Source organism: Sciurus vulgaris (genome assembly GCF_902686455.1).
Source record: "Sciurus vulgaris genome assembly, chromosome: 1".
Lineage (NCBI taxonomy): Eukaryota > Metazoa > Chordata > Mammalia > Rodentia > Sciuridae > Sciurus > Sciurus vulgaris.
The window spans coordinates 160063758-160088910 of NC_136461.1; the positions used below are offsets into that span (position 1 = coordinate 160063758).

Genomic DNA, 25153 nt, shown 5'->3' on the forward strand with positions numbered 1-25153 from the left:
GAGACGCGGGCATTCAGATGGCAGTAAAGATTGACGGTGGCTTTGCCCGCGACAACGCCCCCAGTATCGCGCGGAACCAGGTTCCCAAAGAAGCACGAAGGGGAAACACATATCTAGCGGGAGGGTATGGCAGCTTAGGGAGGATGGGAAATGGGAAATTAGGGGGTAAAATGAATGAGTTAAACTTCGGGACACAAGGGGACAGGAGTTCTCCCTAGGTAACTACCTTGAGATGAAAAATAGATGCATACATAAGGAAGTGGCAGGCAACAACTTTGAGATGAGCAGTAAGTTGTGCACCTCCTTTGAGGCGTCTGATCAGCACCCCCTCGGCTGCCCCCCAAAGCACACACTCCCATCCGAGGCGTTGGCGGCGGTACCAGCAGCAGCCACCGCAGCAGTAATCGCGGCAGCAACGGCAGCGGCAGCTGCGCGCCTCCGGCCCAACCCCGCGCGGCTCCCCCTCTCGCCGGCGCCCTGCCTGTCTTGCGTGTGCGTGTGCGTGTGCTCAGCCTCAGCGTGAGGGGCACCTGCTCGTCTGGGCTCACAGCGGAGGCAGTCTCGCCGTGAGCTGCCGCTGCCGCGCTGCCTCTCACAGGCGCCGGGCTCCCAGTCGCCGCCGCCACCGCCGCCGCCGCGCCTCGCCAGCCAGAGTTGGGCTCCGCGGGGCTTCCCCCCTCGCAGCCTCGGTCCTTCCCCGCTGCCTGCAAGTCAGCCTGGCTCCGAGTCACGTGTCAGTGCCTGAGGCAGAGACTGAAAGAAAAAAACGCGCTTCATTCCTTCTTCCACCGCCATACTGTATTTTATACTAAATCTCATTTTTATTCCAACATTTTACTCCCGCTCGGTGAGTACCTTCTCAGTGGCATTCTTGTCCTATTCTTTTTTTTTTGTCCTTTTTTTTTGTTTTTTTGTTTTTGTTTTTTTTTCTTCTTTTTTTTTTCCACTTCTTTGATTATTGTTTATATTTGGGAAAGCTGAAGGAGCATGGTTTTGAGCCTTTTCCTGAATCCAAGTTTTTCTAGCATGCGATCGTTCTGTAGACAAGGCGCTGTGTCTGAGAGTCCGCGGCGACCGTGCCCGCTGGGAGCGACTCCCAAGTCCAGCAAATATGCAACTGGTTTTATGGAAAAAGCGATGTGAAGTATGGTGCCAATTTTTTTTCCTTTGTATAAATAAAAAGCATGTTTCTAACTCTTTTTTTTTGCATACTCTTTTTCTGATAACATTTTTGTATAGGTGGGATTTTACGTCAGTGTTTACAAGTTTGTGGTCTTGCAATACTGGTGCAAACCACTGAGCAAAGACATTAATTTTATATTTTTTATGCCCTTTTTGGAAGCCGGTGAGAAAAAAATTCGTTTTTTCCCTCCTGTTTTTGATACCCTTTGATAACGTGAAACTTTTCTTGCAGCTGGTTACTGGGATCATTTTTAAGCAAAATACTTTTTTCCTCCTTTAAATTAACTATGACTTTTGCACATTTGACTTTTTTTTATAAAAACCGAGATAATTTTGTGATAGATATCCTGATATCTATATCTATATTATCCCTTCTTCCTCCTCCTCCCCTCCCCGTAAATCAATTTTCAAATGATGGCAGTGGAAGGTTTTTCTGGAAAAAAAAAAATGAAGTGCGGTTTGGTTTCCTTGTCAACGGAGGATGAAGTGAACAGCTGAGCAGCTCGCAGAGAGCAGGTACTTGGTCCCCTTGGAGGCGTTTCCCGGGTGTGCGATGGCAACACTGGTCTTGGCAAAGAAATGTGTGTGTGTGTGTGTGTGTGTGTGTCTGTCTGTCTGTCCCGTATGTGTGTGTGAGTGTGAGTGTGTGTGTGCGCGCGCGCGCGTGTCTCTGGGCAGTGTCCGAGACTGGCGGGGAAAGCCGCGCCGGGAGCCAGGGAAAACCAAAGTCCTTTCCCTGACTCAGGATCGGGTTTGGATGTGCGCAAAATACAGTCCCCCCCACTGGCTGCGCCCAGGTCGTCTCTGCGGCGGGTGGCATCTGCGCCTCGGGCGGTGCCAGCCAGGAACGCGGTGGCCAGCGGGCTCTGTAAGTTCTCCGAGGGCCACTTGCAGAGTAGGAGGGGCCAGGGCCTTGTGTGTGGTGCCGGCCGTCGGGTCGGCCCGGGCGGGCGCCTCAGAGCACCCAGGAGAAGGGGGTTGGAGCGACAGGGACAGCATCTTCCGGAAGCGCTGGCTCCTGGCCACGCGGGTGGGAGCTCAAGACATTTCCATAGCCTTGAGAATGGCAGCAGCCCCCTCACGCTCAACTCCTGCTCCTCCTTTTCGCAATGAGTAAACAACGCAGTAGGTCTTTCCCAGCCTCTTTTGCCTGTTCCCAAAGGCTTAACCGCCTTAGTGGTGCTGTCTTTCTATCTTTTCTTTTCCTGTTGTGTTGCTTTGGTTTTAAGTGCTTGCTGGCGTCTTCCAGGGGTTGGGGAAGTACTTACTTATATGGTGGTCACTTAGGTTTAATGTTGAGGAAGAAACTGTTAGGTTGCTTGAATGAGACTACACCTCTAAGGCTTGAAATAGCCTTTTATTTAAGTTTTCAAGCGACAATGTTTCTTCTTAACTGGTTCTAAAGATTTCCTCCTGAGATCTGGGACAGGGCTGGAGGGTGAGGGGCTCCTGATGGTGGTGATTGATTCTGTCGAGTGGGTAGCATTGCAAGTACTCAGTGTTGAAAGTATTCTGTGGTATTTTATGATTGCACATGTTTTCAGTATAATCAAGCACTACTTTTCGGAGATGTATTAGTTGGTAATAAAAAGCCTTTTCTGTATTTAACACAGTGACAGAACCTGCTGGGAAATTTACTGTCCAAATAAATTGTTGTACTTTACATATTAAAATCTAAAGAGTAACTATAATTTAAATGATTCAATTTTGAAGTTTTGATTTTCTTGCCTTATTTATCTCTTAAATGAAAAATTCAGCCATAAATTTATCGTGTGCACATATTTTGGTTTCTGACAGAATAAATTTAAAGCAAATGAATTAACTTTTTACCTCTCAGATTAAGTTTTCTTCTAGGTTATCTACAGAAATAATAACTAACTCCAGCATACAGAAGGGCCCATAACAAAGGAGTCAATAACATATGCTATGGTTTTTTTTTTTTTTCAAGCAAATGTTTCATTGAGTCTGACTTTTCCATTTGTAGAATGAAAAGTTTTATGTCTTATTTTTTATTCTTTGTGGTGAAAGAGGAGTACAAAGGGTCATTTATCTGCAGAAGATTAAAATGTGCCATGATATCTGGAAAGCTATAGATGTTTTATTCACAATGCACTCATGTATCTCAAAGATCTTTTGGAAGTTGCATTACATGGGAGTTATTTTTGTTTTCAGGACAGCTTTCCTGTGTGAAGGAAGTCCTGTGGGTATGAGAAAGAGATTGTTTTGGGTCTGTGAACACCAGACTTGCTATCTTCAAGTGCATAGGTTTAAGATTTGAAGCCATTGTTGTCCCTAAACCTTAAATATGGGTTTTACTATTTTGTAAATTTAGTGAGCTCATTGCTCAAATGAAACTTTTCATATGTTTCAGCTAACATAAAACATTTAAAGAGATATTTACAACAGTCTGTGTTTTAAAAGTCGTTTTAATCATAACAGCATATATAAAGTAGAAATGCCTATTTATTTAAATACAAGATAAATTGTGTATAAATTATTGTAGGTTGCATGCTTGTAAGTTAATTTTTTTTTAAAAATTGAGAGACAGAGCAAGCAAGAAATAACTTGAGTGATCAAACCTGGACAGATATTTATTAGAGGACCAATTGTTTTCCTAAGTTCAGGGTAGTTTGTATCTTAAGAGTGGACAAATCATTGCTGTACTATATATTTTCAAATGAGAGTGAAACCATAATGGGACAATAAAGATACTTTTAAGATTTTAATGTGGATGCAGAGGATAGTTACATTCTGAATTTGGTAAATAAAGATCTTGATAAGAATCTTTTGTTATGTTTTCATTTGTTTAATATTAATTTTGTTTTATTAAATATTTATGTTGTTTCTATTTGTGACATTCAAATTTTCATAATTTCCTCCTCTATGAATCAAACTGGGAATTCTGCAGCTTTTTAAACTGACCACTTGTTCTGAGTTTTTTGATTTAAAATTGTTGAATGTAGTATCCTAGAGTTAGCACCGCCTACTGGTTTCTCATGGAAAAATATTTTGTTTTTTCATTGCTCAAGCAACCTGCCTAGATTCTGATCAACTTAATAATGCACATATTTTCTACTGCTTACTGAGAAGGAAAAATAAAAAAGATTTGTTTTGTGGTTAGAGAAAGTTTCTGAGGTTAAAGTGGGGAGTAGGGAAAGAAGACCCATAGATTAAATTGGCTGTTGTACCAACAGCTCTCCTCAAGTATTTAATTAAGTTGTGATGAAGAAATTATCACAGGACTTAAAACAATCTGTTTAAATTTCCTAGATTCTTTCTATGGGATACCAAAATGAGAATATTGGTAAAAATCCTGGATTACTGAATTATCTTTATAGCTTTTGTCCCAATCTTAAATATTGTAGAGAAAGAAAATCCTAGCTGGGAGTTCTGTCTTGAGTGTGTGGTTTGTACAAGAATAATAAATTGAATAAATTTTCATCATTGAAGCTAAACAATTCTTTCTTAAAATTTGTCCTTACATATATGCAGTCAAGATGCTTGTTGTTTTTTCTGAGTATGTATCACATTATGGTAGTATTATTTATAAGGGAGGAACTTTCAAAACACATTTTATACATATTCTTCATATTTATAACTTAAAAAGATGTATTACTTTGTTTTAAAGTAAAGGTCATTTATTTTCTGTAATTTTAATGAAAGGCTAGTAGCTAAATGAGAATATTAAAAGTAAAAAAAAAAAGTGAAGTTTGACATACCAAAAAATTGACTTCTAAGTTAAAAAAAAAAAAAAAACAAAAACCTGGGCTATATGAATATATATTTCTTAAGCTAAATATTAATGTTTTTAATAAGACAGAAGTATATGGAAACACTGGCAAGAATAATGTGACTGTTATAATTTTGAGAGCTTTCCACCTGAGTAAGAGTGTGGTCATGCTTTGTGTACTGTTTACTGACATTGTAAGCAACTAATTATACAGTACATCAAATAAAATAAAATACATTTCAAATCCTCAGGAAGCTCACTTATGGAATTGGAAGAGAAGTTAGGTGAAGATTTAGAATTATTTGCATAGTAAGAAAGAATCCAGGAAAACATTTTAATCACAATTTAGTTTATTCCTCTCTTTGACTTTTGAAACTTTATATTAAAACAGTGATGAGCGTGGACTGTAATATATTTTCACTTCTATTATAACACTACCATGAAGGAAAGTATGTTGTACTATGAAAAACTGAGATAATAGTGAGTTTTATACTTCCAACTATTTATGGAGTTCTTAAAAGTAAATAAAAATTTGTTCTGAAAACAGTGCTCACTTTATCTGCAATTATTATTATCCTCTCTTTAGCTGTTAATTCCAATGTCTTACACAAATGTCTTTAAGTTTTTCATAATTTAAGTACCATTCTTTGGTTTAATACATTTTTCATAAACATGAACTTTCACATTAGTGGCAATGAGAAGACTTAGTTTCACTACACCGTGACTTTGAGAACAATACTATTAAATAAAATGTAAATTAATAGTTGATTTCTGAATATATTTAGCCAGTGTTATATAAATATAATATTTGTCATCATTTTCATTTATTATTAATTGATTTTCAGAATGTGTAGATCTAACCCAGCTATTGCCAACTTTATTAGTTTTTCTTACTCTTTGAACTTTAAAATTTACAAGGGCATGTTTGGAAAAATTTTTTCTTTCTTTACTTTGTTAAATTTATAAACATCAAACCTATATTGTGGGAAATTGACTTTGTGTTTTTCTGGTTCTTCCTTCCATTTTATAAAAGGTTTTCTGTTGGTTTTGCATTTTCTTGCTATTTTTCTGATACTAAATCCTGGAAAATACAAAGGTTCTTTATTTATTTATTTTTCTGTGCATTCCTGAGCTGCGGAGATGGCAGTGGGAGAACTTCAGAGTCTTTTGGATAAATGTCCTCTGGACTGTCCTTGGAGACTCCTCAGCTAGGGTCAGGACTGCAAGAGTTATTTCTTTAGCCTTGTATAAATCTAAGTGGAGAAGAAAATTATAGAGAACATGGAAACCATGTCCTGGTTTTGTGAAATATGCACTGGAATGCTTCACTAAGCACTCTTATGCTAATGAAAAAGTAAAGATTTTATGTGCATAAATATTTTGGTAAAAATCCATTTAACTCCTGCTTAGAATAAAACAGTGAAATTTTTTTGTAAACTTAACAGTGGAAATTAATTGCATTCATACATATCCATGTGTTTAGAGAAAATGTTTATACACATTTTGATAGCCATATGCAAATAATAACATGAGCAACATTTCTGAGTCAGTTTTTGGAAATTGTTAATAGGCCAGGACTAGGGGAAAGGCTTATTTTTTCATTACATTGGGATGAAAGGAACAGAAAATGGGGAAGGATAGCATTTATCGATGTGCCAAATGAATGCCCTCCATTTGCTCTTATCCTTCATGAGTAGGTAGTACATTATATTTTATATGTTGGAGAAAACTGACTTGGAATGATAAGAACTTGCTTAAAGCTCCCACAGGTGGTGAAGGGACAAATGACAGGAAGTCTGAATTGATGCCTTTTGACCCACCTTCTGGGCAGAGATTCTTTATTTGTGGAGACAAACTTTTTTTTCCTATTATAAAATAATGGCTGTATATTTATTCTTGATGTGTTATTTAAGATGACTATAGTTTGGCAAGTTTTCAATAAGGAGTGCCCTTCACTAATGAGTACTTTGGCCAGAAATAGCAAAAAGTGTCTTCACTTGTGCAGAGATTCGTAATGGTCCTGCAGGAACCTTCAAGTGACCATATCATCACACATCTCTTCAGGACTATAGAGTTTTCTAAGGACAACCCAGGGAATGGGCATTTGAGTTACCACTGCTGCTCTGTGGTTGTTTCCAAATAGGTGTTTCTCTGTCTACAGTGGCTTTGCAGAAGCCCTGGGAAAAGTAGTAGAAATTTACTAAGTACAGAATGTATTCTTTGCTTTTGAAGTTTTTGCAGTGTGGTATGGACAATAGTCTTTTGCACAAGGAAAACCTAACAGCTAATTCATTCATAACACAGCAACTATAAATATAGGTGTCTTTTCTGTCTACCAGCAATCTCACCATCAACATTCATCTCCATCCAGAATTTCACTGTTGCACGTATTAGACTGTGACATTTTTTCAAGCTCATTTTATATGTTTGTTAATAGCATAAAACACTTTTAACTGCAAGATGTTATTTTAGGATGCTGTGTTTAATTGCCTTTTCAGATGTGCAAAAACATCTTCCATTATTAAACAGTTTCCTTGGAACTTGAGAAAGTGAATATTTTCAAGAATGAGAGACATAAACAAGAGTGGAAATAGTATGAATGAACAAGAAGAAATGGGTGTCAGAAACATTTGACAGTAAATCTACAAGTCCACAAAATCAGTGGATTTGGAAGACATGATTGTGGAAGGATTAAAAACTGTCTTCAAATTTTGGAATTTAGATATATTGGAAATTAGTAACACAAAACAAAACTAGAAATCATATCTAGAAGAGAGTAAAATTGTTAGGGGTAGGAGAATGGTTTAGTTTTGCATGTAACACTAATTTGAATTTCCCACATTAACTGTTGAATGAAATGACTAATATACAGTTGAAATTCAGGTGTAGGCTTGGGAAACACGAAACACATTGGAGGCTAGAGGAGATACTGTATGGTCATCTATAAAAGTAGTTTAGGGAGGAATAAGTCCTCCAAGGGCATAAATTTAGGAAATACCTATGTTTTTCTACATGGGTATAAAAGGGGCTAGTGAAAGGTGGGCAAATGGAAAAAGAAGGTAGTCAACACTGAAACTCAAGAAAAGTATGTGTCCCTGTATGTGAGTGGGAGAGAGAGAAAGAGATGGGTGGGGTGGGGGGGGGGGGGAGAGAGAGAGAGAGAGAGAGAGAGAGAGAGAGAGAGAGAGAGAGAGAACGAAGTGTTATTCAGCAGAAATAATACAAAGGCTCAAAAGAACATGATGTCTGAAGGAAAGTCCTTGAATCTGTGGTTAAAATCAACTAATTTCAGGAAGTGAAATGAACAAGATATTTTAGCCTCTAGCAAGTGAAAAAGTGATCCAGGATTCTGGATGTGATGTGGCAATGTCTTAAAGAGGTCTGTTGTTCCCAAAACAACTCATGTGTTTCCCATGTGAAGTGTATGTTATGGTTGTTTGTGCATGAAACACAATCTTAATAGGAAGGCCAGTAAAAGTTTTTCTGAATCTAGATACTTCGGGTAGCACAGCAATTTTTCAGTGGATGTGGCAGTACAACCCTTCATGGAGTAGAATTCATGAATCAGAACCTGAAAACTAATATAGGATACTATAATAAACATATTCTAAAAAATAGGTGATTCAAATTGAAAAGAATGCTCTGGAGTATTTGCTAGACATTTTGTTCTCAAGTTTAAGCTTTTTAAAAATTTAAATGTCCAGATAGCATGTAGATAGGGCCACTGACTGTTCTAGTGTTGCTGCTGGTACTGTCTTATTCCATTGATGGATTAACGTAGACCAACAGCTATGACTCAGTTATATTTCACCTCAGCTTTGTAACACCCTGCAAGAGTGTATTATCCAACATAGTAATATCTAGGAGAAAATTAAGTATCAGACAGGTGACCTGTCAAATATCTCAGGGCTATTAGATGGCTGAGTGAAGATCTGAACCTGGGACTTGTTGGCTCCACAACTTGGCTATGGACTACGTGTCCTTATTTAAAGATAGAGGAAAAGAGAATCTTGATCTGTAAAGCAATAGGTCAGTGTACATTGTCTAATAAAATAGACACATTCACATAATAAGTGCCCGTCGACTTTAGTAACTCCGTAGGTACAGAAGACTAGTTAAAAACTGTCAAGTGATTCATTGAGAACTATGTTGTGGTAGGGTCTGGGCTTCTGGTTCCTGTTTTCTGTGCGTTTCCATATTGACTCCTCTGTGGGCATAGTATTTGGTAACCAGTAATTTTAGGACATCTATCTTATCTAAATCAATCAGTTTTGGAGATTTAAAAAAAGTTTTAAAAACCAAGGAAACGGAAACTGGACCTCTCCTCATGAACATGATAATCTAGGTGGGGCAGGAATGAAGAGCATGTGAAAAGTGGACAGTACATAATGTTCTGAGAATTAATAAAATATAGAATGCATTACAGTTTTTTAGATTAATAAGACACTTGAAAAATTATAATGCAGTGCCCTTTGTTTCTGCTCACACCTATTGACTTGGTGAATTTTCCTCCGGTTGGGAGATTTCGACAGTCGTGTTTTCTTATGGCTGGTATTCCAAAGTAAGTATATCATGAGAGGACCAAGAGGAGATGTTGTAGACAGAACAATCAAAGGGGCTATGCAATAAAAAGATTGTGAGGAAGGAAATCTGTTGAATGAAAATTGGGGGAAGATACAAAGAATGGTATGAATTTTGAGAAAATTAGAGGGTCAAAGTAAAGAGGTACAACTAACATGATTTTTGTGACTTTGTGTTTATACACTTTTTATTCACTAATATCAAGTTGTTGTGTGGGACAAGAATTTTTCCTTCAGAATATATATTTATATTATTCAAAAATTTCAAAATAAAATACCTTATTAGAAACCCTAGGTAGTATAAAATATGTGAAATGAGTTCAGAAAGAGCTTGTTCTTAGATTTTTAAATACCTAAGCATATAGTTGCATTGGTAATTTAAATTAGTGAACCAGTAGTATTCCATCATGTTTTTCAGTCTTCTTATTTCAGAATTGCTAGATCTTCCTTTCATGGTGAGGCTTCTCCCTAGACATTGGTTGCAATTCCAGAGGGGGAAAAGATGAGAAATGAAGAAACAAAAGGAAGGTTAGAAGAGGGGAAGGGGAAATAGTAGAGGACGGCAGAAACAATATTGCCAGACATTCTCTAGGTCAGCACTTCCAAATGGAAACATAATGCAAGTCACAAAGAAGGCCCTATCTGCCATTTTAAGTTTTCTGAAAGACATTAAATGAAAGGTAAAGTGAAATGCATGAAATTGTTTTTTATGATATATTTTATGTAACTCTGGCATATCAAAAATTATTTCAATTATACAATTACTTTAAAAGTATTCCGCATTTTTTACTAAGTCTATGAAATCTAGTTTCTATTTTGTATAGCACAGGAAACTAACCACAATTTTAGTGCTTACATTCTAGTAGCAACCATGTAGTCCTGTGCAGGTGTGAGAGTTCAGAAAAGTCTAAGGTCTGTGTCATGTTTTAAAACTCTTTTTGACATCTTATTCTTTATCAGAGCTTAGCCAAGACAGATTTTTAAAATACTCTCTGATTGTTTCAATTTTAGCTTTCACTTTTTATTAAGAATATAAATTGAAATCCATTCAAGTTCATTTCTTGCTAAATAGTGATCTCAAAAGTTGGTCAGTTGACTATTAAATTTATCTGAATAGTTATTGTTCCTTAGAAGCAAGATAGCCACTTTTACCAAATTTGCTCTTCCAATACACTCATTTGTAATTTGGTGCCATAGATAAAGAAACAATGCAGTTGCTAGGCCTGGATAACATCTTACTATGGAATAGTCATTTATGTTAGGGGCATTTTTCTGGCACCTCAGTTTGATGAGACTGTTCAGGGTCCTAGAGCCATTCACACTTTTAAAACAATAATGTACTTAATATGTGAAGTCACATATAGATTTAATACCCATTGACTAACAACTTAGTTTCATAAGTTAATTGAAAGTGAGATAGCAAATTCTATATCCAATAGTCTGTTCTCTGCATTTTTGAAGTCCATAAATATAGAAAATTAAGGAGGTTGCATACTGTCAAACTCCCTACCCTGCTTGGTTTCATTTTCCTCCCTACAGTCTTCTATTCTTATCAGACCAGTTTCTTCTGGGTCTCACTTATTTATGGTTCCTAGGATGATGTTAAAGATACCTTTTCTCATTATTAGATTTCAGCTCTTAAATGAAGAATGCAATCCTTTATCACTTTTTTTTTGGTGGTGCTGGGGATTGAACCCAGGACCGTATGTATGCTAGTCAAGCATTCTACCAGCCGAGCTATATCCCCAGCCCTTGTATCACTTTTAACTTCTTTCATATCTTATTTATATTTTAGGAATGAATAATGATAATAATAAAAATATTAACCACTATAAAAATAACATTTATTATTGAACATTTAACAAGTATTATTCTCCAAAGCTTTGCCTTGTGTTTCCACTTCTCCTTGACTTCTGTCCTTGAGCTACTGTAGATAAATTATATTGTAGTCATTACAATATAATTTATAAGCTTATGTTGAATCTTTATTATTACCCGAAATTATATCTCATATTTTTAGGATCTACTTGTTGGATACCTCTCCACCCTCCACAAGACTGTAGCTTCACAACATAACAGTATCTCTTAATGCTGTATTGCAATATAGAGACAGTGCCTGGCACATAGGAAATATTTGGAATTTATGAATTAGTGAATTAATTCTTCATTGGTAGCCAAGTGCAGTTGACCTCTTTTCCAAATGTGTTCAATATCTCTGTGAACACTGTTTCATTGACTGTTAGTGGCAACTGAAAGCAAATAGATATCAATAGTCCCTTCACACAGTTCATGACAATTTTCTCTGGATGTGTATGTCGGGCAACATGATATCTCCAGCAGGAATGACATAACCCCAAAGAGAGTATGTGTATTTTCCTTAGGTTTTTGCCTTAAAAGAGTTATATGATAAGTGGATGAGTAGATATTTAAAATTCAACAACTACTTCTACATACATTTTAAGTTTATTCTCTCTGCTTGATTTTCCCTTGTGGAAGCTCAAGTCTCAGAATTGAGGTGACTCACCCAGTCTGCTCATTTAGTAAATGCCTGGGAAGACCTTGACTTATCTCTGCCAATCACATGAGAGGGCAACAGTCTACTTACTCTGAGTGTCTGAGATCTTCTAAACTTAGTTTTAGTCTTTTATTTAGAACAGTTTGAATATCTCATACTTATTCTAATTTTTTGAGTATTCTTATATTTATGATGAAGAGATTAGATATTCTTCATACCCAACTTGAAACAAACCGGTTTCCTACTTTTGCTGTACAAGCTTCCTTAACAGAAGCACTGTAGGATATTATGAGGTTTTAAATTATTATTAATAGTTGAATTGCTAACATTCACAAATAATTAAATTGATAAGAATATTTATAATATAGTACACTGAACAAAATAAATGTATTGAATACTGAGACAGATATTAGATAGCAGCACTTATCCCTAGACTCTATAGTCAAAGGCTTTGTGTTTATCAAAACAATGTCATGTTAGATGCTGATTGACTTCATAGGAAAGTTTTTCTAGTACAAATTGAAATCAAATTTATGCAGAAGTTATGACTTTTATCCTGATTTAGGGTGTTTTGTATAACCTTCCCTAAGAGAATTTGTTCTAGAGCTAAATATATTTTGAAGATTGCTTTCTTTATGCAATTTTTGCTCAGAGTTTTAACTATTTGCAAATATATCCTAAACTACTTTTTCACAGTTAATTAAAACACATTATTTTGGTATTTGTCATTTTTTAAATGTAGAATTAGTTTTCTATTTAAGTAAATTAAGACTTGAATAAATTAGGATTAATTTTTTAATTTTTAAAAATCCTGTTGTGATGTGTTTGGAAATTTGGGGGGACACTTCTGAGAATGGTTTATGAGCGTAAAATTAAAAACTTGACAATGCTTTCTTAGTTTTAGTGAGCGGAAATGGGTTAACAATTTTAATTGTAATGTTGAACAATCACTGGTTTGTGGAATTTACTTATTTACAAGTTCCCAAACTATTAGTATACTATTTTTTATTATTTTGAATGATATTATCTCCTGAATTCATTATTTCATGAATCTATTAGTGTATTTATTGAATAAATATTTCTTAAAAACTTTTTCACCATTCTATGTGTTATGAATATTGCATAATGCATGAGTGTAGGGTTTATGGTGCAGAAGGGACAGATGGTGATAAATTTTATGAGAAGTAAAAATAAAATTGAGGGTTAAAATGATATCTTACATTCTACTAATTCCGAGGATTAATTTTTCTGTGTAATTACAACTGCAAGATAAACTCATTATGAAGTGAATAAAGTCAAACCAGCTTTTAAAGATGATATGTAGAAATGCCTCAGATTTATAGAGTATTAAACAGTTTGTGTAGTCTTTGAGGTTAATGTGACTTAATATCTTTGAATAAAACTTAAGATTCACCAAAAATTTGATGAGGAAATATGAGCGTTGAATTTCATTAGCTTTCATTATTTGGTGTTTTAGAGTGTGGATGTATGTGAGCCAAGAAAATAGACCCTTGAGTATGAGTATGAAAGTGGATGAGTGTATATTTGGGGAATCAGTTGCTTTGAGCAGCTTTAGGGACTGATATTAGATATTTAGTTCCTACATACATTGAATTAGAGTAGTAGTTCTCATTATGTTGTGCACATTGATTTGAAAGTGTTACTCTTTGTCCCTAAAATATTTATGCCATATATTAAATTTAAGCAAAATTTACTGTCAGATAGATTTTCTGTTTTTGGTACCCATGAAGGGGAAATGGGAGTTTAATAGTTATATACCATTCCTGTTATAATGTACTTTACCATGCCTCATAGCTGTTTTTTTTTTTCTTTCTTTATATTGCTATTTTAAATAATATGTAGTGTTATGCTTATATTTTTGGTGTTTTCTGTTTCCCAGAGTTGTAGTGTCCTGTGTCCCTTCAATTTACATGAATACATACACTTTTGGTTATATTTTGGTAGAAACATAGCCTTACAATTTCAGCCAGTGTTCAGCCAAGGGGTATTTTGTCATCCAACACTGGCAAAAATACTGGACAGGTTGGACTTATTTAGAGATTATATAAAAGTTAGAAAGTCATGTATGCATGTTATGTAATCTATTGAAAATATTTTCAAAACCAATTTTTACTTGATGACTTAAGAACCGTCCCACCAGGATTTATACCCTGTATTTATATTTCATATACTGTTTTCCTTGCACAGACAACATTTTTTGGGGGGCAGGTGCTCGGGATTGAACTCAGGGACATTTGACCACTGAGCCACATCCCCAGCCCTATTTTGTATTTTATTTAAAGACAAGGTCTCACTGAGTTTCTTAGCACCTTTCTTTTGCTGAGGCTGCCTTTGAACTCATTATCCTCTTGCGTCAGCCTCCTGAGCCACTGGGATTACAGGCATGTGCCACTGTGCCTGGCCCAGATGTAACATTTTGAATATTTCATTAAAAACTGGCAAAACATCTCTTTTATTTAAGTTTAAAATGTAATTTCTTAATATTTTAACCTTTATCTATGTAAAAATAACACTTTTTTAGTAATATATTATTCAAAGGTGAAAATCACATGAAACATGTGACATATAAAGAGTATTACATGGGAAGAGACTAGAGATATCAGAATCCTGAGTAGATGTAAATTAGCTATTTCCAACCATATAACAAACTAAATGTTATTTGCATAAAGGTACAGATGGACATGCAAAGTATGCTTATAACATTTACTGTTTTTCGCTCAGGTGATTTGGATTTCTTCCCTGCCATATGGAGGATGCCTGTTGCTGTGAATCTTGTCTAGAAATGATAAGCTGTACTTGCAGATTCTCCTGGACATATTGATGGATCCTCTTGTACTTGTGTCTCCTCCTGTACATGCAGGTCCTCCTTTAGAGTCCTGTGGAGTTGTTAGGATGTCTAATGTGCTGAAAATTCAGAACCTTTGGTTTCCTCTTTTTGTTGAAGAGAATGAAAATTTACCCAGATTATTCCAAGTTAATCATAGTAGAACTTTTGGAATGCTTTAAATCTTAGTCATAGCTTCAGCAGGGGTTTATGCTCACCATTGTTCATGGTCATAGTAAAAACTGATGCTACTCACTAGGGTCATCAATAGAAATTTTTATGGGGCTGGGATTGTAGCTCAGTGGTAGAGCGCTTGCCTTGCTTGTGTGAGGCACTGGCTTTGATTCTTAGCACCGCATACAGATAAATAAATAAAGGTTCATCAACAACTAATGAAAATATTAAAAAGTAATTTTTATGGAATAATTTTCTTATCTCATTACATGTCTTTGTGTTTTTTCCTTATTTCCTAGTAATTTATTTTTATTATAGTCTATAAAATATTGTTTTGTGAATGGTTAGAAATGAAAAAAAATGGGTCACTCCATATAGATTTCTTGAGAAGCACAAGTATAAAAGTATACAGTATGCTTATGCAGTTTTAATCTTCTTTGGATTATATGCTTCTTAAAAACTAAGATGGTATGATTCAGTTATTCACTAATTCATTTATTTGTCCATTCATTCATCAACACCATTGATACTGTTAGTTGCTGATACATAAGGTGAATAAAACATTGCCCCAAAGGCTCACAATCGCTAGGAAAAAAATCTATGAGTCTATGAGAGTAGTGTCCCAGTACTTATAGATTCAATAAATATTCCTAAAAATGAATTATATTTGTTTATTTATAAAATGTGAGTGTTATGGTTTGAATGTAAGGTGTCTGCCCAAAACTCATGTATGAGACAATGTAGGAAGGTTCAGAGGAGAAATGATTGGGTTGTGAGAGTCTTAAATCAGTCAGCAAATCAATCCCCTGATTGGGATTAACTGAGTAGTGACTGAAGTGTGGTAGGGTGTGGCTGGAGGAGGTGGAAATTGGAAGTGTGGCTTTGGGGTAAATATTTGTATTTGGCAAATGGAGTCTTGCTCTCTGCTTTCTGATCATCATGTGAGTGGCTTCTCTCTGCCACACTCTCCTGCCATGATGTTCAGCCTTACCTGGAGCCCCTCGGGAATGGAGCTGGCTGTATATGGATTGAGACCTCTAAAACCCTTAAACTTTGTCTCCTCTACAGTTGTTCTGGTCATAACTTTTAGTTACAGCAGTGAAAAAGCTGAGTAAAACAGTGAGTGTGTGTATACATATATGTACCCATACAGTGGATATATGTTTGTTTTTACATTTTTAACATTTTGGACCTCGGTATTCTAACTGAATTGCCTATAATTTGAAAAGTAATCATCACAGATGAATTAAATTGAATTTTTATAAATTAATAATTATAAATGAGAACACAAAAATGTAGTGCAGAGATATTCTCAGTAGTTCATTCAATGTAGCAAATATCAGAATCATCTTTTGATGGGTAGAATTTCAGCTCAAACAAAAGCAAGAGGAAGAGCACAAAAATATATATCCTTTTCTCTTTGCCTTAAATATATGGAGATTTTGATGATTTAAAAACTACAAGTAATAATGTGTGATTGTGTTGGGGGGCCAGCACTGGTGATCAAACCCAAGGCTATATTGCATACTAGGCAAGCTCTGTAATACTGAGCTTCATCCCCAGCCCTTTTTATTTTATTTTGAGAAAGGATCTCATTGAGTTCCTTAGGCTGGCTTCCAACTTGTTATCCTCACATCTCCCAAGCAGCCGTGATTATAGGGGAGGGCCACAGTGCTTTATTTTAAGGTTGAAAAATGGGGAAAAAGATTATTTTTTCTTCTTTATAAAGATCACTCAAATTTTGGCTCAATCTGTTTTATGTTGAATGCATTACATTGTACCGGCATATGTTATCATAGCCTACGGGTTCTGTCAGTATACTTTTACATATTCTTGATCAACGTCAGTTTCATTGACATCAAGTCATTATGTTGTGTGTTTATCTATTTGTTTGTGTTTTCTTTTTTTTTTTTTTTTTGTTTTAAGAAAAATGTTGTCTCACCATACTTGTTCCTCAAAGCACCACTGTGATAATTTGCTCCATTATAATATTTGGTGAATTCCTAAATGTATCATTTTTGTACATGCCATATGTTCTACTGCTGCCTCCAATTTCTTTATAAAGCTTATGTGGGTATATCTGGAGTCATTTCCAAAAATAATTCACTCTGAAGACATAATTTCAGTAATCAAAGAGAGCTTTCAGTATTATCAAGTTTAGAAAACAATATATAACACTTATTTGAATTATTATTATGGGAAAGGCAAACTATGCTTATTTTTTCTCACAGTGGTCCTTGGAGATTCATTATTTTTATTCCTATTTTGTAGATGATAGGCTAGAGGTTCAGAGAGAATGAGTTACTTGCCCAAGATGAGAGGGCTAGTAAGTAGCAGAACTTAAACTTAAGGTATATAACTCTGAAAGCCTCTAACTCTGACCCATTAGATTTCTCTCTTCTCATTTTTTATCCTAGGACTTGATTATTTACAAAATTGGCTCTTTCATTTTATACTGCATATTGTTTTTTATGCCTAATAAAACACATGTAGATACTTTCAGTGTCTTCAGATCCATTGATCACAGGTAATGTTTTCAAAATGTAGTTATCAAACACTTGCTACCTTGACTCAGTCCAGCCAAAGTGACAACATAATGATATCCAAGACCCATGCCTCTTTTAGCTGTTGTCTTTAGCATTGCAGAGTAAAATGAATGAATCAAGATGAGGAAGGCCATATGGTTGGAAATCAACTGCATGAAACCCTTCTGTGTTCAGGAATTTAACATTTCTCTGTTCAAGTTTAAATTAGATACGAATCCAAATATATCCTACAATCCCCTTCAATTCATATGCAAGGTATTAAAAGGGAAGGCCACTACTATTATTTTACCTGGAAGTTTTGTCTTTTCCATATTCTTTAACTTCCATCTAAAGCATCTTACTTGAAGGAGTAAATTACTTGGAAGAATAAATTTAATATGTCTTTGGCACTGGATGTGAGTATAGCAGTGACATTCTAAAGCACTAAAATAAACAACAACAACAACAAAAACAGGATATTCCCTAATTTAAAGGCATCTGTCAATTTAAATGTCTTTAAATTCCTTGTCTGAGAAGTAGAAATAGCAATTCATTAGTTTTAATTAATTCAGCAAATAAGTCCTTAATCTTGTGTTAGTTTACTAGGCTGCCATTAAAAATATCACAGACTTGGTAACTTAAACAACAAAACCTTTCTCACTCTTCTGGGGTCAGAAAGTCCAAGATCAAGTCGGCTGGTTTGATTCTTCTGAAGCCTCTCTCTGCTTTGCTAATGGCTACATTTTTCCATGTCTTCACGTGCCCTCCCCCTACCTCCCCTGTGTCCCAATCAGCGAAAGACAGCATTCATATTAGTTTAGAGCACACACCCATATGGCCTCATTTTATTTTCATTTCTTCTTTAAAGGTTGTGACTCTCAATGCAATTTTATTTGGAGGTATTGGAGGGATCAGGACTTCAACATATGACTTCTGGGGACCCCCAGTTCAATCCATAATAAATATCAACTATTCTGTGTAGTCTGGGAAATACTAGGGGAACAGATTGCAATTTATTCCTTCAAAGAGTTTACAGTGCTGCAAGAGCCTGGGCCAAACAGCCATGACATACATATGTGTGTAACCTGTAGCTTGATCATGCCTTCCTGATGATCTCTAAAGTCAGGTGATATCATCTGAATAACTGGAAGAGTGTTCTGTACTAAGTCACTCAGAAGCTGTACATTTTAAGAGGGCACTTTTCGTATTAGAAAATGTAATTATTACATCAAGGCTATATGTACATGAGAAACTGGAAAAAATAGTTCAGTGAGAACATATGATTAAGGACTGAAATAATGCTAAAAAGGAATTCAATTAGAGAATAGTATGAATTCAATTTTTTAAGTAAGGAGTTTAAGGTGGCAGTAGATAGGAATCGTGGGCAATAAGGAGCTTGTGGTGGGCTGTTTCACCTTGAGGAATTCTGATGGTTAGTGAGTAAATCAATGGAAGGCAGACAGTGAAGATGTCAGAAAGTTGTGTAGTTCTATGGAAGCTGAGGCAAAGACAGTCATGAAAAATCCTCTACCTCAGAATAGACACACTGATGGTTGACAGGCATATGAAGAAATGCTTAACATCACTAATCAGGGAAATGCGAATCAAAACCACAGTGAGATCTCATCCCTGTTAGGAGAGCTGTGATCAAAAAGACAAAAGAGAACAAATGCTGATAAGGATGCACAATGTTGGTGGAAGGTAAATTGGAACAGTCATTAATGCAAACAGAATGGCAACCTATCAGTGATTCCTACTCTTCCTGCCTGCGCCTCAATTTCATCATCTCTAGAAATGGTGCTAAATCCTTTTTCTCTATCTGATTAGTGGAACACTAGGGAACACTTTGGTTAGTGTTATTCAAATGTATTGCTATTTTTATTTCTTATTTAAACATTTAAGTTAAAAAAAATTGAAACATTTAAGTTCAAAAAAATGCTTGAAACTGTGCTTTTATAGTATAAAAATCGTGTCTAGCTTGAAGACCCCCAAGTAGCAACCCTGTCTAAATGCGAGCCCTACTGTCTGGCAGCCCAGGGTAAAACAGATAAATATGAAGGAAGGAGGCCATTTGGCTGGAAGACTGTACTGGCTGCATGAAACTCCCATTAATGCTGTGCTTTCATCTTGAATTGGAGAGACTTGTGCATACACTTTGACGTGCAGAAATAGTAATATCTGTAAATTAAAACATTAAAAAAAATTTAACTGACAAATATTGCAAATATACTCTGCTTTCAGGTCACCCCCCAAAAAAAATAAATTCAACATATGTAGGATAAAACTATTTTTCAGGAAGGATTGTCTTATTAATCTTCCCTGACATCCAATGGACGCAAGTGCAGTATTCTCAACACCATTACTGCTGGCTGAACAAAACAACTGCTGTCTCTGTGAGCTTCTTTCAGTGGTCATTTTGTGGCACCAGTTATAAACTCTACGAAAGCTTTCTGGTCTTAGTGTGGTAAATAATACAAGTTTTGAGTGAGTCAGACCTAGAGTCTCTGAATGCTAACCTCTAAAAGCCTCCTTTTGTCATCTGGGAAATGGGGATGGTGACATCTGACTCTAATGGTTGCTGGGAGAATAACCTTTTATAAACCAAGCAGCCACAGGACAATGTGTTTAGTAACTGATGGTTTTTCTTTTGTACCTCTGTGGCCTTTACATCATATTACACCAGAGGGTTTTAAAAAATGCAATACTCTAATTGTAGCCCCAGACTCAGATTCACCTGAGCCCAGCATGGAGCTTGGAAATCTGCCTACTGGAAGTTTCAGTTTATTTTAAGGTGCTGTTGGGATAGGAAACAGTGCTATAATATCAATAGCTAGATCAAAACCATGACAGATTTAGCATTTTAGGGTAGCGTTCCTTCACCTCTCCACCCTAGCTGTACATGTACACAATATGTGTGTTCTCACACAATGGCTGTTTCTGAATAGGCAGGTAGTATTTTTTGTGTAATATGCTGCTCCTTTGTATTTCTTATCTCCTGTCACTCCTCTTTAATTGACAACAAATAACAGTGTTATTACAATTATGTAGCTACTTTTCTCATAGGGAAAAATCGCATAAAGGCAAAGCCAGTTATCAAAGAGGATGTGTGACTACATCATTGGAATAAGTCTATATCACTGAAGCTAACATTACATTGGCAGTACACACTTCAGGATAGACATTCGGATACATTTTTCAAATTAATCTCATTTTATATGCCACCTAGTGTTATAGCCTCAGAATTATACCAGATTAATAATAAATACACATATCTGTTTGCATGTACAGTATAGATCTATACATATGTACTTTTTCCAGTTATTGAAATTACTTTACCAAATCTTTGTATTGACCAATGAAATGTTTTTAATAAGTCAACACATTGTTTTAACAAATCAATACATTATAGATTTCTCAAAATGGAATTTCTTTTATGATGGTGGTCATATCTAGGACCTCACAAATACTATCATACCTTCTATTATTACTGAGCCATACCCTTAGCTTTTCAAAATGGATGTGTTTGTAAAGCAGGTCTTATATCACCACAGGACTCAAGAGTGCTGATACCAGCATGAGCTGCTTTTCTTTCTCAAATTAGTGGGTCATTCACAAAAACAGCCTCTCATTGGTTTCTCAAAAAAACCTTATGGAAATTACTGTGATATAGAAAACATCTGTCCAGGCACATATTCAACAGTTCAAATAAAAGTGAAGCATAGGTTACCTGCTGTTCTGGATCATTCCCTCTGTCAGAGCAGAAAATTGAGGAATGTTCTGCATACACTATGTTTTGAATTTTAATAGCAGAACCCATGTTGTAAGGGCATAAGTTACTGAAAGTTTACCTATTTTTGTTCAGAAATTTAGTGTTTTCAATGAGGCCTTCTGTCATTCATGCTTGGATGAAGGGCAGATGTACATGGATTGTTCATTTCACTAGAAATTGAACCTTGGCACCGGCATCATAACAACTGATGAACGTTAGGTTTTCTGTACCTAATGTGTGCTAGGCACTGACATTGAATGCCTAGTGTAATCTCCATGTTGTTTCTATAAATCTACTGAATAATAAATAGTTTTATACAATATTCAAGTGTTGGTTTCTTCCTTAATTTTTTTTTATCACATCATGATTACCAATAAAAAATAGCACCAATTCCTGAATGCCAGCTGTGTGCAGGTATTCTATAATTGTTGACTCTAGTGTTTACACAGTCCCTGAGGGTGGATTTTATGTGATCCGTATTTTATATATAATAGTCCTCACTTGCTTATGTCTCTCAGAAAGAATTTTGAAAATGCGTTTGGCTCTATACAGAACCTCTTTCTTGCATACCATACCATATCATCACAAATTCTGCCTCAGGATTGTTGTTACCTAAAGATCACACGAATTAGAGTTCCAATCAGAGTTCCCAAAGCCCCTTAGTTAATTCTCTAACAACTGATCTTGATTTGAAATGCATAGCTACTAGCTTTCCAGTCACAACTTGGACAGGGGCCTAGAATGGTCTATTGAGTGTTTGGTTGTATAAATGACTGCAGCAACTTGCCCGTCTTCTCCATCAAGCTACTGAATAGTAATGTAATTAGATCCAGCCCTTAGATTGTGCTTCCTCTCATGATGTTTTTTATCATTTGGTGATTAGATTACAATGTCAGTGATTAGCACGCATAGTTTCCCCACTCTGAGCAATAGGAGACTCTCTGTTACATGTCTGAAGATGACTGCTGGGTTAATATACTAACTGCCTGTACCTTGATCCAAAATTATATACTGATGAATGGGGATGAATTCCATGAAATTCAGGGAACTGCTTTGTTGGCTGACACCAAGATATGTTGTGATTTGATATGTCTGTCTACAATGTTTGCACTCAATTATAACCATATAAAATATATTTAGAATGGTGGAAGAGCAAATACATGGAGTTGGAAAACCCACTCCTGGGGAAAGGATACATGGAGACATCATCATAATCATAGTAATAATAATAATAATGATATCAAAAATAACAGCAGGAGCCGCAGCAAACCAATGTCAAAATTTATTTTATTCTTTTCTGTGCTTGCGTGATATTCTAACCACATTGCCTATATTATATCACCTTTAATTTTAACAATAACCAATGAGGAAATGGAGGCATAGGGAAGGTAAGTCCTAGGTCATACAGTAGAAAATCCAGGATTTCAACTCAAGTTGTTCTATTCCATTATGAGTTCTGCCTTTTAGAGAGCCTTATATGGAAGACAATACAGTTGAGTATAAAGTGCAGATTTGATTTACATGAGGATTTATAGCACAAAGGTTAATAATTCTGAGTATGCATTTTGTGTAAAACATATTTTCCATGAATTACATAGTGTTTTCTGACAAATAAATGGAAACAATTTATCTTGCATTGTATGTGTTTTAAAGAACAGACATTTTCTTCTAGTTTTCTGCCCTGCAATAAATGATATTATCATCTTTTATTTCTTTATATTTAGTGATTTCAAAACTATTTCTAATAGTTGGTGCAATTCTCATAACTCCTGTTTTCTAGGAAGGTGTGATTTTCTAAACTTTTTAAAAAAATCAATCACAGAGACATGTCATAAGTAGTTCAAAACCACCAACAAATGAATCTGAGGCTTAAAATAAGAACACACATTGATTTCTGAAGACACAAACCTATTGCTTTATCTAAATTCTGATGTAGTAGTTTCAGGCTTCAAGAAACAAGATTTTGGCAACAATATCTGGCACTATCAATGAGATACAGTAGCATAAGTGAAGTAAAGCTTGTGAGCACTGCACAATTAGAAATCATCCTATGCAAAAATAAGGCTGACAGTCTCAGTATTTCTCTGAGAATATACTCTATGAATTTATGAATATGGACTCGAAAAGATCAATATCTCTTAATCCTGTTTTTTTCAAATACTGTTAGCATTTTGAAACAAGCTGTTTTACTGGCAATTTTTATTGTAAAGTGTTTCATAAGATATAGGAATGTAACAAGATTTAAGTGGAAAATAAGTAATAGATAAAGTCCCCTGTTTTCAAGAATGTTCCAAATTAGAATTTTTTATCACTTGGAATTTTTCTTTATAATATGAATTACCAGTGTTCTATTTTTCTTCCTTCCTGGATTATGCTCATGTTATAGAGATATAATCCTTTTAATTGTGTAAAATAAGAAAAAAATGTGTATATAGATAAAAGGTTATTTTGTGTTCAAACTAATAATTGTTTTGAAAATATGCATCAGGCTCCATGTGAAAGATCCTGTATTTTAGAAATTTATTTTAGTAGGAATAACTAGACAACCTTCTCCATATAAAGGAAATTGAGTATGTGTGTGTCTATTTTTGGTTCAAGATAAAAGTAATTACTTACAACAAGGACACAAAATATGTGTTCAAAGCAAACTTTTATAAGTACCATTATTGGTCATTTTCAAACTAATCTCTGAAATGAATGTAATATATTTTCCATTAATTACACTTTAAGAAGTATAGTTATCTATCTATCTATCTATCTATGTTTGAGTTCTATCCTTGGAATATGTATTCAGATTCCAAATTGATATACACAATTGTTCAAAATTGATATACACAAGGGCAATTATGTATGTTTTAAATATCAATCTCTGTTATAATTGCCCTCAATATACTGTGTTAGTATAAGAATAGTTTTCTTGTAAATAAAGTATGGACTTTTCACTGATATTATTGAGTGCTAAATGAAGAAAATGTTCAATAGAATTCAATGAAACAATTACGATTAAAGTTCCTCCATTTTTATTTCTAAATTATTAATACTTTCATTTGTTTTGCCTTTAGCTAATTTTTCTTTCTATGACTGTGGAACCTTATTATAGATTGCTACAACCTCTACTAATACTTAAGACCAATTATTTACAGAATATGCTAAATTAGGTCATATTACAGTTGTTACCCTTGGGTGGAAAAGATAAGGCAAGGAAATTAGGCAGCATGTAAATCCAGTTCAGGTAATGAAAATTGATAAGTCGTGTATAAAGAATTTGTATTGTTTTATATACATAAAATATGCAGAAGAATCCTGTGTCTGTTTTTATGATCTAACTTCTTTGCAATAATTAAGTGGATTTATGCAGACTGGAATGGAATGTATCTTTGTGCTTTATAAAATGTATATAAACTAAAAAATTATAGTTGTAAGTATCTTTATATTTGGTATGAATAAAATCACCCGCAAAGTCTTATTTACCTAAATATTTCTAAAATGTCAAATAATTTACTTTGCCATTGTTATTAGCAATTGTGAGAGGTATTGATATTATGTACCATAATAGCCATTGTAACATTATTATACCTAAATGAGGGACACGAATATAGCTCATTGGTAGAGCACTTGCCTGGTACAAATGAAGCTCTGCAGTGGATCCCTCAGCACCACACACACACACACACACACACACACACACACACACACGTGCACACATGCATCCCCCCACCCAAATAGTGTTAGACTTTGGGTTTGGGAATGTGGCTTAGTGGCAGAGTGTTTGCCTAATATACTTAAATGACAAGAGTTATCTGAGACATTTTTATTAAATCATGTATTAGCCC

The 25153-nt window shown here is 35.3% G+C and overlaps 1 protein-coding gene across 4 annotated transcripts in view; it reads left to right on the forward strand.

Annotated features, from left to right (window-relative positions):
- The first annotated feature begins 580 nt into the window (after positions 1–580).
- The window catches only part of RALYL (RALY RNA binding protein like), a 654354-nt gene continuing 629781 nt past the window's right edge, over positions 581–25153 (forward strand). The window contains exons 1-2 of one of the 4 annotated variants that reach the window (XM_079143832.1): positions 735–847; positions 1604–1698. Coding sequence is in view for 1 of the 4 variants with exons in the window: in XM_079143829.1 (XP_078999955.1) it covers positions 2292–2307 (16 nt within the window). In the remaining 3 variants the exon portion in view is untranslated. Of the gene's footprint in view, positions 848–1603; positions 1699–1789; positions 2051–2100; positions 2308–25153 lie in introns of those variants that run through there. The other 3 variants (XM_079143835.1, XM_079143833.1, XM_079143829.1) reach the window with 3 other exon arrangements.